The sequence below is a fragment of the Dendropsophus ebraccatus genome, chromosome 4 (assembly GCF_027789765.1).
Source record: "Dendropsophus ebraccatus isolate aDenEbr1 chromosome 4, aDenEbr1.pat, whole genome shotgun sequence".
Classification (NCBI taxonomy): domain Eukaryota; kingdom Metazoa; phylum Chordata; class Amphibia; order Anura; family Hylidae; genus Dendropsophus; species Dendropsophus ebraccatus.
Window position 1 is genome coordinate 62,095,276 of NC_091457.1, and position 17,784 is coordinate 62,113,059.

Here is a 17,784-nt window from a genome sequence, read left to right on the forward strand (position 1 = left end):
TTAACTTCCGGGGTGGGGGGTCGGGGGTCGGAAAGTGGGGGAAGGGGGCCAGACCGGGTATTTAACCACATTACAAAGTTATATAACTTTGTAATGTGTGTTAAATAAGCCAAAAAAAATTTTCGCCGGAGTTGTCCTTTAAGCCCTTATTACACTGAGCGATCAGCGGGAGCAAGTGGGCACAGACCTGTCAGATCAGTGCTTGCTTGCACCCCATTCTCTGCCGGGGCTATTACACGTGCCACTGACAATGAGCGGGTAAGTGCGGAGCCACAAGGAGCTGCAGGAGGGGCTCCCTGGGCGATCTTTAGATTGTCTTTAGAGGAGAGAGCGGTGGTCTGCTGCCGCAGCTCCTATCGCTCGGAGAGACGGCAGCAGATCGTTGCTATCTTAGCCGTTAGTCTTTCATGTTGAAGGACATTGAAAGACAACGATCAGCCGACTTTGTGCATGATGGCTGATCATTGCCATTTATTTATTATTTATTATTGCCGTTATGGCTGATAATTGGCTAAATATGGCCACTAATCTCTTTGTATAATAGGGCCTTTATATTTGGTAGCCTCCAGATCAAAATGGTTGTGCGCCATTGAGAAGACTACAGATTGGCTATATATATGCTTTCATGTATAGGTATTATAGCTGTAGGCTACATGTTTTATGGATGTGTTAGTACAGTACTATGTATCAGTAGTTATATATGCTTTGGAATATGATTGTTAAAGTTTAATTTTTTTTTAAGAGTTTTGCATCCTGCATTTCTGGATATAAATTTTAAGGATTTTCATAGAGAGTCAGTCATGTGTGTGTGTTTTTTTTCTTAGTTCCTTTAGTTATGCATGTCAGAATGTTAATTTTATTGTTTCCCCTTCTGTTCTATGTTTGATTAGTTTGTATTATTTATTTTGCCTGTTGTTGGCACCTGAACTGTGATACGTTTGGCTAATATAAAATAGTTAATCATGTCAGGCTAACTAATAAAAGACTTTATGTTAAAGTTAGATGGAGCTTGAAAAAAAAGTAATTATGTGTTTTGTGAAAGACAGCTCTGTTACTCTATGTTCTTCCTGTGCCTGCAGGAGGTCCTGGAAGGGAGGCTGAGAGAGAGGGACGAGGTTTGGAAGATGGTAACAGCGTGACCAGCCAGGAAGAGAGGATTGAGGAAGAGGAGCTGGAGGACGAGTCAATTTACACCTGCGATAACTGCCAGCAGGATTTCGATTCCTTGGCCGAGCTGACGGAGCACCGGACCCAGCACTGTCTCGGAGGTAATCCCAAACTAAGTTTGCAGGTCTGACAGGTGGTTAGCTGAGTAATTGGACAATGCAGCAATAGGGGGTCTCAAGCGAGAATAAGGAATTAATCATGTCATTTTTTATAGATAATGTCATTTTTATTGCTCTACCTGAGGTAGACCTGTGTGCTAGAATCATTGCCACATTCATTTTTTTGTTATTACCAACTTCAACCCAACACCCAGCACAAAATGTAGAATATATATATATATATATATATATATATGATGAGCATCACCTGATTTCCTTATATTTGACAAAAAACATAATGACACCATTCATACTGTACAGAATGAAGACTTCCCAGCACCCTAAACTTGCAATAAGTGTGTGGAAAACTTGTAAAGCGAGACAGAGCTCTCAATCTTCTAAGTCCAGCTAAGGAGCCCAATTTTCATGCTGGGAAAGCTTTTACTCAGTTTGATGGCCTAGTGCCGTAGAGTAGAATAGTGACTGAGGATGCTTCTATGAAAGAGTTTTATTACCACTTAGTGTATCTGCCTCATTGTTGTCTTATGTTTTTTTTTTAAATAGCATAAAGCACTTTTATACTTCTGTAAACTAAAGGTTTCCTCCCTGTCAGACGTCTGGATTGGTTTATGTGCTCAAACATTTATGAAGAGGATGAACACTTAAAATACATTTAGACCTGTGGACTTTAATCTTTAAGTTTGTATAATTCGGGAATATCAACAAGCGGAATTAAAACAAATCCTATTTTCACATCTCTCCCACCCATCAATCAGTTCTAGAGTTTTGGGTCTGAGATATAGTAGTACAGCTGTGTGCTTCCACTTTAATGCTGAGGTATACAGAATAGCAGGGAAAATAAATTGTGTGATGCTCAAATAAATATATTGTGTCTTACAGATGCATCATAGCGCACTCCACAGAATCCCCACAGCTTTGAACTGAAAGAGGTTATCCAGGGAAAATGAACTTGTCTCCTATCCACAGGATAGGGGACAAGTATGAAACCGTGGGGGGGTCTATCCTCCGTACCCCCTGCCGAGCTCTGTATTGGGCGCCTGGCTTCTGTGTTATCAACAGAGCCATGAGTATGGCTTTTCATTCCCTTGGAGCCGCCGAAAAAAGCAGAGTCAGCACCTTCCGGCTTACTTGACTCTTTTCGGCAGCTCCATGGGAATTAATAAAGCCGCGGGTCATGTGCAATACCCGTGGCTCTATTCATAACAAAGAAGCCAGGGACCCAATACAAAGATCGGCAAGGGGTATGGAGGTTGCACCCCAGCGATCTCTTACTTGTTCCCTATCCTGTGGAAAAGTTATTTTCCCTGGACAACCTCCTTAGGTAGTCATTAACACTTTTCATATACCATTATTGCAAGTGAAGGTGATAATGTTGTAGTATACAGTGGTGCCTTGGATTAGGAGCATAATTCGTTCTGGGACTGTGCTTGAAATCCAAATCCACTTAAACCAAAGCAAATTTTCCCATAAATCATAGAAATGCAGACAATTGGTTCCACACCCCAAAAATAATGATTTATTCTTAATAACATGTAAAACAAATGAAACAAACATTCAGAAACTGCAGAATATGTGATATTATAAGTTACTGTACAGTATTGGAGAGGATGGGAAACATAAGGGCTGACAGAGACTGCAGGGAGCATGAAGGAATGAGCAGGGCAGATGTGGGCACATACATGCAGTACTCTCTGTCCGGGGAGAGAGGAGTTACAGCTATGGGGAGATTACCTCCACAGTCCTGTCCCCTGATGTAAGCCCCAGCCTGAAGTGGATCTGCTATGATTTGGATGGTGAGGGAGACTTCTTGGGTCAGAGTACAGTGCTGTAGACCCTGCTATGCAGACCATGCCCCTCCTCCACTCGCGCTCCCACCCAGTACATAGAACTCTTACACCAAATTAATGCTCTTAAACCAAGTCACAATTCTGAAAAACTGTGAGCTCTTAAACCAAAATGCTCTTAAACCAAGTTACTCTTAAACCAAGGTACCACTGTATCTTATTTGAAAAAAAACCCCTCTTTTTTCACTTCTTATCCCATCATTCAGCTCATTGAAGTTTTAGGGTTAATGTTTCCCACAGAAATTTATTGAAAGGTAGGGTTGGATAAGCTGCAGAGTGAGACAAAGTCAGGGAATGAGACTGTGACACTCTTGTAAGGGTTATGTATATTCCCAGTACTTGATTTACAGCATACACTGCTCAGTGCTTCACTATAATGTAATGTATGCTGCTTATATAGATATAGAAGAGTAAGATTCCCCTTCTGTGTGTGAGCAGTGTATGGGAGACAACACTGCAGTTAGCCCCCTACCCACTAGCTCAAAAACAACTGAAAATTAAAGGTGGAGCCTGCAAAAGGGGGGACATATGTTATGAAACAGCAACAATATATGCACATAATGGTTATTCTTAGGTTGCCTGAAATTAAAGGCACATTTTAAGGATTCCAAGTGTCATGCATGTGGTGTTGACTGATGGCTACGTAGTCCTAAAGAATTATATAGCCTATCTCAGGATAAATGCAATTATCTCTAGCTTTCTATCCTCATATTGCACACCCAAAGGCCACTTTACACAACCACATATTTCCCTCCACATATCAGGGGCATAACTAGAAATGGCTGGGCCCCATAGCAAACTTTTTCCCTATGGAGCTGCCGGAAAGAGCCAAGTGCTGTATTTGTCTCTCTCTCTCTCACAGCTCCATAGAGAACCCTCAACTATATTCAAAACAAAAGAGCCGGGGCCGATCTGGAGATCGCCAGGGGTATGGAGGTTGAACCCCCTGCAATCTCTTCCACTGGAAGGCAGAACCCCAGAATGGGAATGCATTATTTTAGAACCTGAGAATCATTTACCTTTCTTCTTGTGAATGGGGTTTGTTGCTACACAGCCGGACATGCTCCTTTGACAAGGAAACCAGTAACACCCAGAAAGTCTTACTGTTTACAGGAGGAATAAGAGGGCAATGTCACAGATACACTCCAGAATTGTGACATCACAGGTAGAACAAATACTTGCTAAAACAGACATGTCAGGTATCAATTTAAAAAAAATGGATGTAATAGAAAATAAAGAATCATTTTACACATTTACAAAATGTGGACTGTAAAAATTACATATGTCAATAGATCAATTTTATACTTTAGTATTAATTTTATTAATTTGTATATTTAATCAGTGATAGGTTATCTCTAATCCAGGACTGGCTTTATCCCCACGCTCAATGCCCCATGCCATAGCGAATAAGAACTGATATATAGTTGGTTCACTTTTAATGACCATTGTGCCTCTTGAATTGCAGTAGGGAAAGGAAAATCGAGCTTTCACAAAGTTAAGCAGATTTACATCCTCATGTTGGCTGAAAGTTGAATAAGCCCTTATTATGATGCATTGTTACCACTGGAGCAATGCTGCCATTTACTGTGATTTTATTACTCTGACTTAGACTGAGTTGCCAAAATATAGTGCAATTGGTTCAGCTGAAGTTTACCAAGTAAAATGACCCTTGAGGACAAGCTCCTTCACACACCTTAAACGAAGAGGAGCCTTTGCCGCCATTTAAGTACTGGCCCAAAACGACCTCCAGATCGATAGAGAGAATAATTGTGCTGATAATCCGAAAAAACAGCATTGAAATAAAATAGAGCTAATGGCTTCCAATGGGATACTAAGAGAAGGTAAATCCTGCTGTACTCAGACTTTGCAAGGCAGTTAACGCATCCTCCATAGGACCACAAATATATCCACTTCCTGCTGTCCATTAGAGGCACAAACATTGCAATATGTTACAGGTCCTACTGTTTACTCTTTAATCTTCTTATACTACTTCTTGGTAGGTGGTGTGTTAGTAATTGATATTGGACTGTTTCACGTACTAGGTGTTAATTTTTTCTTAGTATCTTACACTCCTAATACATAGCATGCTGTAAAGAAAATAAAATAACAGCCATCTGTGCATACACTGTAAAGAAATATTTCTGGGGTTGTGGAAAAAAATGGCAATTAAAAATGCCTAGAAAATTAGAAAAGCCTCAGAGGATAAAAAAATAAATAAAAAAAACAACATAAAAAATAAAGAGGACCATCACAAAAAAAGGTTTATGTTTTTTTTGTTATTTTATTTATTTTTTTATTTATTTTTTTCATTTTACAATTACATAAAATCAGATGGATAATAGATACCCTTAGACTATGTTCACACACCATGTTTTTTTGGCCGTGTTTTAGGACGCTCATGATGTTGAGGCCAAATAGCTACTGTTCATTTAGAATGACTGAAGTTATTTTGATAATCACGGCTATCATTATAAAATAATGCCTGTTATTTGGCCTTAAAATGATGAGCATTCTAAGAGATGGCTGCCAAATGGCCCCTTTAAACAAGCCCATTATCAAGCAAATGATTGCACCTTTTGTCGCCCAATAAAATCATCAATATGGGTAGCACATCTTTTTGTTACACTGTTGATTGAGTCGTGTAAGGGTACTATTACACGGAACGATAATCGGCCAAATCGGCCCGATTCGGCCGTTTATCGCTCCATGTAATAAATACAACGATCAGCCGATGACAACAATCATCGGCTGATCGTTGATATAGGTTTGGACCTATTTTTTTTGGGCGCCGACCGCGCACCGCTATGTGTAATAGCGGTGCACGGCCGGCGACTGACGATATACATTACCTATCCATGTTCCAGGGCTGCTGCTGCGGTCTTTTTCTACCCGGGTCCTGCACGCTCTAGCTTCAGAGTGGCCTGTCAGCTGACAGGCCGCCCGGCCAATCACAGGCCGCGGCGGTCCCGGCCTGTGATTGGCTGAGCTGCCTGTCAGCTGACAGGCCACTCTGAAGTTAGAGCCCGGGGACCCATGGAGAAGAAGACCGCAGCAGCAGCTCTGGAACGTGGATAGGTAATGTATATAGTTAAGCAAGGGCTGCAAGGACATCGTTAACGATGTCCCTGCAGCCCTTGTTTAACAATTATCAGGCCGTGTAATAGGTCCAGTAAACAAGCTACGCTCTAGCAGATCGCTGCTCGTTTACAGGTATTATCGGGCCCCATCGGCCCGTGTAATACCACCCTAAGTCTCTGGAAACAAGTGCCAATCTCTTTGATCAACGCTCATTTGCTACCTCAGTTCAGGCTGTCTATGGGGGTCTTAAAGCATTCCTGCCACTAAAAATAACTTTCGACATGTCATCGGACATGTCAAAAGTAATTGATCACAGCGTGTCTCACTTCTGAGACCCACTCTGGACAGAAGATATAGCTGGGGAGAGATCTGTACAGTAAGCTGTACAGTAACTTACAATAGCACATATTCAGCTGTTTCTAAATGTTTGTTTCATTTGTCTTACCTGTTATTCAGGATAAAAAAATCATTATTTTGGGGGTGTGAAACCAATTGTCTGCATTTCTATGATTTCTTATGGGAAAATTTGCTTTGGTTTAAGAGTGGATTTGGATTACAAGCACGGTCCCAAAACAAATTATACTCGGAATCCAAGGCACCACTGTGTATATATATATATATATATATATATATATATATATATATATATATTTCCTTCTATATTGAAAGGGGTTACCCAGTTGCTAAATATGTGATCTTATATTTTATAGTCCGGTTTTCATTTACTTTTAGTATAGTGAAAGTCAATTACACACCTTACTTGTATGACTGTAGTTCACATGACCTTTCCTTGCCCATACCATCCCTGTTTTTTACCCATCCTGTAAAAAGTGACACTTTTTTGCCAGATTTTTGAAAGTTTTGCCCTTTGGGTCACTGCTGATACACCTCCCACTGTAAGCGGCAATGTAATACTCTTTGCAGAGAGGTAAAGTAGGCTGGCCCCCCTCAGTGCCTCTGATAGCAGAGGTAGGACTGGCGTAATAATCATGGCTCTTAACAGTGGCAGAGTCTATGACACAAGAAGCAATAACACGTCTGTGGTGCCGAGAGCCTGGGGGTGATAATAGGGTGAGTTACCAGTCTCTGCTGGCCATAATAATTGGGCTTCTCTTTCCTTGACCCCTCTTGTGGTAGAACGGCATTAATACTTACAATAACAACTTGTCTAACAAATGGCAGTTGTAAGGACACTATAAACATGTGTAATCCTTGTCTTAAGGACATTGAAGAGTTAAAGGATTTAACTTAACCATTAGGGCTACTAAGCATTTAGCTTTTTCCTTACAGAGCATGGAATAAAAATACCTTTTTATCTGGATTTTAGAATAATTCATTTTGGATACACCACATGCTGCACATATGAATATTTAATGTATTTCACGGTCTCCTTCTGATCTCCTGCAGATGAATTTGAGAATACAGTGTCAATACCAATAGCTGTTCATAGAAATCCTGGTCTAGAAGGTTGGCCCAATTCAAGAAGTTTGTGTAGCAGTGGATCATTTTTCTAACAGATATATATATATATATATATATATATATATATATAGAGAGAGAGAGAGAGAGAGAGAGAGAGATTTTTTTAACATAAAGGGAGGGGGAGGGGATACTGAAGAAAAAAAGAGATGGGAGTAAAGGTGGGGGTTAGACATAGTCATAAGACTATAGTATTCCAAATTATTCATGTATATAAAGTATAAAGAACATTGTGGTACACAGTCATGATATTTGCAGAGAGAGAAGGGAATTTGTGGAAGACTATCTGGACACCTGGGGGGGGGGGGGGGGGGAGAGGAACTAGATCTTGGGTGAGCAATGGTAATCTTTAGCATCTGACTCACAATGAAGTGTGTCTCTTCTGCAAAGGGTCTGCCACATGTGAAAATACACTTCTAATAAAGCTTAAAGTGTCACTGTTGTGATTTTTTTTTTTGCAGAAATCAATAGTCCAGGCGATTTTAAGAAACTTTGTAATTGGGTTTATTAGCTGAAAAATGCATTTGTATCATGAAAAAGCAGTTTGAAGCTCTCCCCCTGTCTTCATTGTTCTCCTATGGAGAGAGATAAATAAAACACCAAAACAGGACAACAAAGAGTTAATCTACAAATACCTCACCCTCTATCTCCTTTGAGATAGCTCTGATTACAGCTGTCACCCAGCTCAGTGCCTGTAATCCTCTGATATCTGCTTTCTGCTGTCGGCTAACTCCCTCCTTCCCCCTCCCCTCTCCCTAGAACAGACAGAGTGTGACTCATGCAACAAGTCACAATTTTCAGATTTTTTGCAGTGGATGGAAAAGAGGAAGGAGGGGGGACCTGGGAAAAGGCTTTTTAAATGCAGATAATGGCATATTTGGCTAATAAACCCAATTACAAAGTTTCTGGGCTATTGATTTCTGCAATAAAACAAAAACAAAACAACAACAGTGACTCTTTAATCTACAAATACCTCACCCTTTATCTCCTCTGACAGTCACTACTGACCTCTCTGAGCTCTAATTACAGCGTTCACCCAGCTCTGTGCCTCTAATCCCTTTCTTCTCAGCTTTCTGCTGTCGGCTAACTCCCTCCTCCCCCCTCCCCTCTCTATAGACCAGACTGGGTACGTCTGATGCAACAAGTCACAATTTCCTTATTTTTTGCAGTGGATGGAAAAGAGGAGGGAGGGGGGACCTGGGAAAATGCTTTTAAATGCAGATAATGGCATATTTGGCTAATAAACCCAATTACAAAGTTTCTTAAAATCGCCTGGGCTATTGATTTCTGCAAAAAACAAACAAAAAAAAACGACAGTGACTCTTTAATTTACAAATACCTCACCCTTTATCTCCTCTGACAGTCACCACTGACCTCTCTGAGCTCTAATTACAGCGTTTACCCAGCTCTGTGCCTCTAATCCCTTTGTTCTCAGCTTTCTGCTGTCGGCTAACTCCCTCCCCCCCCCTCCCGTCTCTATAGACCAGACTGGGTACGTCTGATGCAACAAGTCACAATTTCCTGATTTTTTGCAGTGGATGGAAAAGAGGAGGGAGGGGGGACCTGGGAAAAGGCTTTTTAAATGCAGATAATGGCATATTTGGCTAATAAACCCAATTACAAAGTTTCTTAAAATCGCCCGGACAACAGTGACTCTGCAAACATTGCCAAAAGTGGGGCATATAGAAGTATTCAATGAGAATATATTCAATGAGAAGTATAAATCCAGGACAAGCAAGGACAAACATAATAAAGAAACAATACTTACCTGTTTCCTTAAATATCGCTCCAATAGAGCATCACCAGCTTTATTTCAGCCCGCGGCCTCCTGTTTCTCCTGGCTTCTTGCGTGGTCACGACCCAGCAGGGACTAGCCAGTTAGTGACTGCAGAGATGTCTCGATTCAGTCACTGATTGGCTGAGTGGGTATGTCTGAGCCAGGTCCTTACATCACATGACTAGGAGCTACAGAAAGCGAGCAGGGGTCTGTGAGCAGTGATGCTGCACGGGGGCCACATAAACGTCTTTACTATGTTCCTCTGCCCTCATTGAATATTTATATTATACCCGGAATTCAGCTTTAATGGCTGTATATATTTTGAAGCTTTCTCTTCCCATGCTGGATAATATTATGTTTTATACTATTAGCTAGAATGCCCCTTTACCTCAATGACTTCTGGCTTGCAATTTTTTATTTTATTTTATTTTTTTGCTGTTCGTCATTGTCATCCTCACCTCATGACTAAGGCCTCAGTTATGTGGTTATATAATGTAAATCCTCTTTTTCCCACTGGACTATGTAGCATATTTTAAAAGATGAACATGTCAACCAGTTCTTATATCCGTTTTTCCTAACACTGATTGATTATCAGTTATTTTGAAAATACAAATTGTCATCTGGAGATGGGTCTTTGGGTCTTAACATGTTATTTCTGGTACCAGTCATAATAACTTCTTTGTTATAAATATGATAAATGTAGACTAACCAGTATACAGTGCAGAGATACTCGTGGTTACTCTACAAAGAATACACTTGACCTCCAAAGGCATCCCCAGTGTATTATATGTACAGTCAGCTATTTTCTGCCTGAAATACAAATGCCAACATTAAGACGGACCTAAAGAGTGTCTGTATTTTTAAATGATCCCTGTTTCTGCCTACAGTATGGGCTACAACCAAACAGCTCTTTGTTTGGCCTTGCCTTCTGCTTTACTAGAAGCTCCATTTTTCTACTCACGCTCATGTGAAGAGTCATAGTGACAAAACAATAGGTCGCGAATAATGACTTCCATTTTAAGCACTAGACCCAGTTATGAAACTGTAATGCTGATCACTTGTCATCGTATAATATGCCTACTTGTGTCACCTAGAACAACTCTTTAAAGGGAATCATCGGATAGTTGAAATTCAACATGCTTGATCAGGGGAAGCCACCAGAGAGAAGAGATGGGTTGGGCATGTTGGATTTCAACTGTCCAGTCCTATTGTTCAAGAAGAGATAAGCTGCCACCAAAGCTGTCTGGTTGCAACTTTTTCCTCCCCTCTCTTTAGGGCACACATGAATGTTTGGCCGTACATATGTATAGGAAGGTTGGGGGAGATAACTGTTCGCCGCACAAATGTTTGGTTGACAGCAGTTGTAAGTGTTTGGCCATAATTTAGCTATAAATTACAAACATAAAGCTTGTAACATAAACTACAGACACAAAGCTTGTAACATGTCATCATTATCATTATTGATGCAATAGTATGAACATTGTTGTAGATTTATCAAACATGTTATAAAGTAAAACTGGCTCAGTTGCCCCTAGCAACCAATCAGATTCCACCTTTCATTCCTCACAGACTCTTTGGAAAATGAAAGGTGGAATCTGATTGGTTGCTAGGGGCAACTGAGCAAGTTTAACTTTATACCATTTTTGATAAATCTCCCCCATTGTGTCAAAGATTTCTAGTTTAAGGGTTATACATCTTACAGACTGCCAGGGGCCTTTCAATGGGGAAAACAGTAGAGGTACAAGTTCAAAAACATATCTGAAGATGTATGAAGGTGAATTTCCCTTTAAATAAATGTAACCTAGTGTGTGATGTGCTGCTATGCATGGGTTAAGTGTTGCTCTTACAAAATCTTTGCCCTTGGTGACTACCACAATTGTCGATGCACCTTTATTCTCCGCATATAACAAGTCTCTTCTGTGTAGATACACGATAAAACCTGCAGCAGCTAATAGAACGCAATATCTGCCGACCATCTCTGGATGCAACATCTCACTCTGGAAAGTGGCTCTGTTATCAAGGCTCTGATGTACCAGGCGCTGAAATCTCTCCGGCCTTAAAAATAACACCGCTTTATTGCAGTTATTTGTTCCCTGTACAAGTAATAGAAGTGTGATTTGTGGCTGGAGCTTACAAAAGAAAAGTCTGTTTTCTGGAATATCTGGCCTTCAGAATGATATGAAAACCTAGAATGTGACCGCAGATAAGAACCACTTGGCTTGCTACGTCTCTTTTTTCTTCTTTTTCACCAGTTTGAGGCTCTGACCCCATGTAACCCCAGTGTTTGTATTTTTTTTTATTTTTTTTTTAATTCACGTGCTAAACTTTCCATAGATTTTTCCTAAATTTTGATCATTTTAAAACAGGATTATTTTATACAATAAGAGCAAATTAATATCCAGCTTATTGTGGGGCTTAGGATGGCATTAGAAACCGCAGTTGGTTTATTGTCTGAAAGGATTAAATGGAAGGCCAGTCAGTTTACCATATAGATACATCAACCAAAGCAAAATCAAACATTTGATCAAGTATTTTATGTCCAATCACCTTACTGTATCCCGATAACTCTTTAGGCTGGGTTTACACTGCGTTTTTGCAGTCTATTCGGATGAAACAAACGGATTGCGAAAACGCAGTTTAAACCCAGCCTTACTGGTGATATTGACATTTGTTCGACAGATGACAATGCCTCTTTGCAGTTCACATCTATATTTGGCAAATGTTGGTTTAATACTAAAGTTACATTACACCTCCAATGTTATACCCTTATCCTAGGGAAATGTGACAAAATGCACTGTTAATTTGCATGTAATTGATGGTACAAAACACCTTTTTGCTTACCCCTTATAACCCCAAACAAATATAGGTTTATCCCTAACACTTTTTTACAGTGTCTTTGTCTGCACAGACTGTGGTGGAGACTAGCAGAATGCACAGCTTTCAGTATTTAGCTCTGCTAGAAATGAGAGCATCCAAGCCCTGGGTGTTTGGATGTCCCAGGGGGGGTTGGGGGGCTCCTGTCTGGCCTCCCTGAGCTCTCTGCGCCACAAATACATTTCCATCTTACTCTGGCTCCCCCCTCCCTTTCTCTCCGTCACCTAGGCAGCTAATTCCTCTGTGCCCCCTTCTCCTTATTAAAGCCACAGATCACTTTTCTCAGCTTAATGCTGTCAGGCCTGCTGATCGAGGGTCCAGATGGACTAAGCAGTATTTTTTGGCCTGTAAATATGCTTGTGTTGGAAGGTACATGTTTGTCTGGATACATGCATCATTACATTTTTTGGAATTAGTGTTTAAATAGAGGACACTTACAAATGTCCGAGCATCCGGAGATATACATCCAGCTTTCTAATTCACAGCATTGTGTCATTCGTTCATTTTCGGCTGTTGTGGTGAGTGGTCCAGTGTTGTATTAGTATATATACATATTTCAGTTGTAGCAACTTTCTACATTACCATGCCCTGATACAACAGTGCATCTTCTTTTCTAAATAAGGATTATTGCAAAAATCAATCTTTCATCTTGGTATTGGACAGATTTTCATTGCTCTGAATCTAGTTGTCACCACAGACTCTTACCGCTAAATCATAACTAAAATGGTAGTGTTCTATTAAGGAGTTACATTGCTAAATAATATAGCTATTGCTATATGGGTACCCCCTTTATCACATAAAAGATGACCAGGGCTGTGCGTAGCATATCATTTGGGGGGCTCGATTACTAAATTTTCTGTGGATCCAAGGAGGTTCTAGGTACACCTCGGACACAAAGTACTTTTGCATAGACCAAATTGCTAGTTTAGTAATTCTGTGACTCTGTAGATTCCTTATTAGAGGGTCTATATAATAGACAGGATTGTATAAAGATTTTGTCAAACCCATTTAAGCCTGAAGAATGTGAAGCCAACCTCGCCTGACTGGCTGAAAGCGTTAATACGAGATCTAATGAGTGTGCATCACCCAGGGATTGTAGTTTTCCCCATGATAACCCCCCATCCCCCTCGCTCACCCCTTCTGATCAGCCACACATCTTAGCAGCCAGATAGTCTCCTTCAGATTCCTTCACTAAAGCCCTTGGCACACACACAAGTGTAGTCACAGCTGCTCCCACTTCCAGGGCAGCTCAGTTCGTGTATAGAGAGCCAAGCAGCAATTTCTGTGTAAAGTATAGATGCCTGTTTAATGGCGTGTTTGTGGTTCCTGTCTTATGGATGCTTTCTGCCTTTTCTTCTGAATGCCTAAAGCTATCTCGTTCATCACCTTCCACTCCGAACCCCTCGCCTTCACTTTCTGTATTTTCCCCGCCAGCGCCGTCATCTTCTGGTTAATCTGTCTGCTTCTCCCCTCTCTAGTGACACTATCCTTCTACCGTCACTGGCTTGTACCTGCACCTCCAGCACAGCGATTGCAGTCTTTCATTGTGCTCTCTCCCACAATCCCTCTCTCACCCTCCTTTTTCCATACCTCTCCATCACTCTTCCCTCTCTCCCTACCCACTGTATGCACTCTCTGCTATCCCCCACTCCCCATTGTGAAATATGGATGGTACCAGTCCCTGTGTTTCGAGACAGGCTGGCAGAGAGCAGAGCGTCTCTATAGGCCCTGCCTTGTGCATGCACCTAAACACTTCACTGAGCAATCTGTCAACATGTCAGCAACACATGTTTTGTAAAAAGCTTCCAGTGGGAGTAATGACTCCCACCAGGACTCCGAAAATGCTTTGAATTCAGCAGATTTCTATTGCAGGGATCCCCTGGGGTCCCTTTTACAATGCCTACATTTCAGAAATTTGAGCCACAGACCCCTGGGGCTTTCCTTTCATAATGCCTGAAAATGTAGGGTTATATTGTTGGATGTCCCCATGGGTTCTTTATTAATACCTGAATTCTGAGGAACTGGAAATTACCCAGAGCACGGCAGGGTCCCAGATACACACCAGGAAGAGGAGGAAAACTCTGCGGGGAGATTTTTCTCTTTCTCTCTTTCCTTCATGCAAGACTGAAAGAGAAGAATTTGCCAAAGGACAAAATCTAGTATATTTTGAGCCGCCTACTAAAACGCATATTGTAAAAGCAATGAAGGCTGACAAATCTATATATTTATGTACAGCCTGTTATTTGTCTATTTATACCTTTACCTCTGAGTGACTGAGATTGTTTGCTTTAATCAGAAGATAAAAGCCACATTATTCGGATGCTACGTTTGCCCTGAATTTATTACAGACTGATGTGATTAACACTGTCTCCGCTGGTTAAACGTAAAAAGGCGGAAACCTACTATCCACCATGCAGAACGTGAAGGATGCTTGGCATAAAAGGTAATATTCCAGTTTAATGTTCCATTATTAGGCTGCTGTGTTCTCTTGCTCAGGAATCAATGCACCATCCTGTCTCCATTCCACGTGAGGTATCAGAGACCGCAGTATAGATCGAGTTTATTCCCCAGAGACTGCCATTGTTCTGTTTTGGAGGATTCCAGCAAAGAGGAATTGCACCTTTTTCTTTTTTCAGAATGTTTTTTCCAAACTAGACAACACATTTCACGTTTTCAATGAGTGGTTTGTATCTCAATATCGTGGGACCCCTGTGGGATTTAGGCACAATAACAGTTGTGGCGCTTCTGTATGTCTATAAATAAGTATATGAATGGTGGCAATGAAGAGGACAACCAGATACAGCATGTAAAAGTATACATTTTGGTGCAAAACAAATTTGTATATTTGACCTTACCATGCCTACTTATGCATCTAGTCTGCATGGCAGTACTCTTCCTACACGACTATGTAGCTGTCTGTCAAAGCTTTGTGCTCAGAGGCTGTAAGAGTCCCTACTGTTTGGAGCTTTAGGTACTTTGGGGAGAATTTATTAAGGTGCACCCAGTGTACATCAAGAAAAAGGCACAGATTTGTGCTTAAAGGGGTAGTCCACCCAAAAAAAATTTCTTTCAAATCAACTGCTGCCATGAAGTGACAGAGATTTGTAATTTAATTCTATTAAAAAATCTCAAGCCTTCCAGTACTTATTAGCTGCTGTATGCCCAACAGGAAGTTGTATTATTTCCAGTCTGGAGAGCAGGAGGGGTTTTCTATGGGGATTTGCTTCTGCTTTGGACAGTTTCTGACATGGACAGAGGAGGCAACAGAGAGCACTGGGTCAGACAGGAAAGAAAACACCACTTCCTGCTGGACATACAGCAGCTAATAAGTACTGGAAGACTTAAGATTTTTTAATAGAAGTGAATTACAAATCTCTGGCACTTTATGGCACCAGTTGATTTGAAAGAAAAAGTTTTTGGGTGGACTACCCCTTTAAGGGAATATGCACACTACGGAACCTGGGCGGATCATCCGCCGCAGATTCCGCAGCTCACCCCCGCTCGGGGCCACGCACATATCCACCTGTGCCATACACTCCATTCTATGGTCAGGCAGATTCCACCATCCGCGCAAATAGTGAACCTGTTTCTTCTTCACATGGACAGCAGAATCCGCCTGTGCATAGAATGGAGTCTTTGTCTTAGGCGGATATGTACGCGGGGGCGAGCTGCGGAATCCTCAGTGGATGATCCACCCAGGTTCTGTAGTTTGCACATTACCTCAATCAACGACTTTTCACGGACATGCCCCCCTGCTTGCCTCATGGCTGGGCAGGGGCACACAGCAAGGGAGGGAGGAGGCGTGCTAGCAGGTGTAAATCATGGTGCAAACCATGAGTTACTGTGACTATCTCTTTAATGCAGCATGAACAGTGTTTTTCTGTATGATGTGTACATATTATTACTATAATGCCTGGACTAAAGGCCGCCCTGAAACTGATTAAAGATTGTGTGGTCTTGATATAACAGTAACTCTATCATGGCTGATGTAGACCTGATATAGGTCTAACGTGAAGTATTTGTAAAAAAAGAAATTAAGAAATTACCATGTACGTGTGTCCAGCATGTTAAGTTTTGAAAAAGGCCAATGGGCTTTCATGAATTTGAATCCACTGAGAAGCTAATGAATGTTAGGGGGCATTCACACGTTTCAGTAAAACACAGCACCATGGATGGGGAAGCTGTGCAGAGGAATGAATGACCTCCTTGCATCATGATCATTATGATGCCAGGAATACTGAAATTGTTAACATTTTTGCAGTACTGTACTGATACAGTACAATCCCACAAAGATTTATACGCTTTTGGAGCTTTTTAATTCCACTGCACATCTTCACCGTCCATGGCTCCGGACTGCAGCGGGTTTGCTCCAGTAGGGATAAAGGGAAAATGACAGGTTGCATATGCATATATCCGTGCTGTCAGTTTTCAGATCACATGCAGTATATACTTACCATCAGCACTGCTTGTGATCTGGCATCCTGTTCTCCCGTCCTCGGCTGATGCTCTATCTTCAGGCCACTGCTTCCTCCAGAATAATAGAAGGCTGGAGGAGGCAGGGCCTGAAGATACAGCTTGTGGCAGGAGGACTTTAAGGCTATGTTCACACTGCGTATCTTTCCTGCCGTAATGTGAACCGCGAATATACGCACATAGTAGTTTTGAGGTTGATGCCGGATCGTATACGGCGCCGTGAAAAATGACCATTGCTTGAGGACGGAAATGTTGAAACTCACGGCCGTGGATTTCCATGCGGTCCCGTACGAAGTACTTATTTCAGCCAAATTGAACTTGATTTTTCGATCCAAAAGGTTCTGTGTGGTTTACGGGGCTGGGCAAAGATTTCCAAGTAAATGACCTACCTCAGATCGCTTCGAAACAAGCTAGGGAAGCATAACTGTACTACGGGCGTATGTTCGTGGTTCATACGCATCCGGCCGCATGTCTATTTTTCCCACGCCCTTAGTTTCAGCCGCATATGTACGGCGGCGTATGAAATGCGGCCGGACTCATACGCAGTGTGAACATAGCCTTAAGCTGTATGTCAGATCACAAACAGTGTGGATTGTTAGTATGCACTGCGTGTGATCTGGAAACTGAAGGCACAAATATATACATATCTATGCTGTCAGTTTTCAGGGCTGCACGAATGATACAAGGATTGTTCATATAGGGCCTCCACTTAAACTGTTGCGCTGTGTAAAGGAAGGGAAAAGACCGGCGATCTTGCTATCTGGCTCTTGTTTGTGGCCCCCAGTCGCCAACAGATCACTGCATGTAAAAGGACCCTAACATGGAGACATAATGACCAGCTCATCTTTGAATGAATAGATAATAAAGTAGCACTGTGCTGGCAGTGCTATCATTCCTTACTAAACTTATACTGACTTTAAAATCCACTATAGGTAAGGTCAGCAGTCAGCCATTTTTATATTTTTGCTACCAT

The 17,784-nt window shown here is 41.4% G+C and overlaps 1 protein-coding gene across 3 annotated transcripts in view; it reads left to right on the forward strand.

The window, feature by feature from the left end:
• The window catches only part of ZNF423 (zinc finger protein 423), a 198,357-nt gene that overhangs the window by 45,561 nt on the left and 135,012 nt on the right, over positions 1-17,784 (forward strand). For all 3 annotated transcript variants that reach the window (XM_069965945.1, XM_069965948.1, XM_069965947.1), the window contains exon 3: positions 1,080-1,268. In XM_069965945.1, coding sequence (XP_069822046.1) covers positions 1,080-1,268 — 189 coding nt within the window. The remainder of the gene's footprint in view (positions 1-1,079; positions 1,269-17,784) is intronic.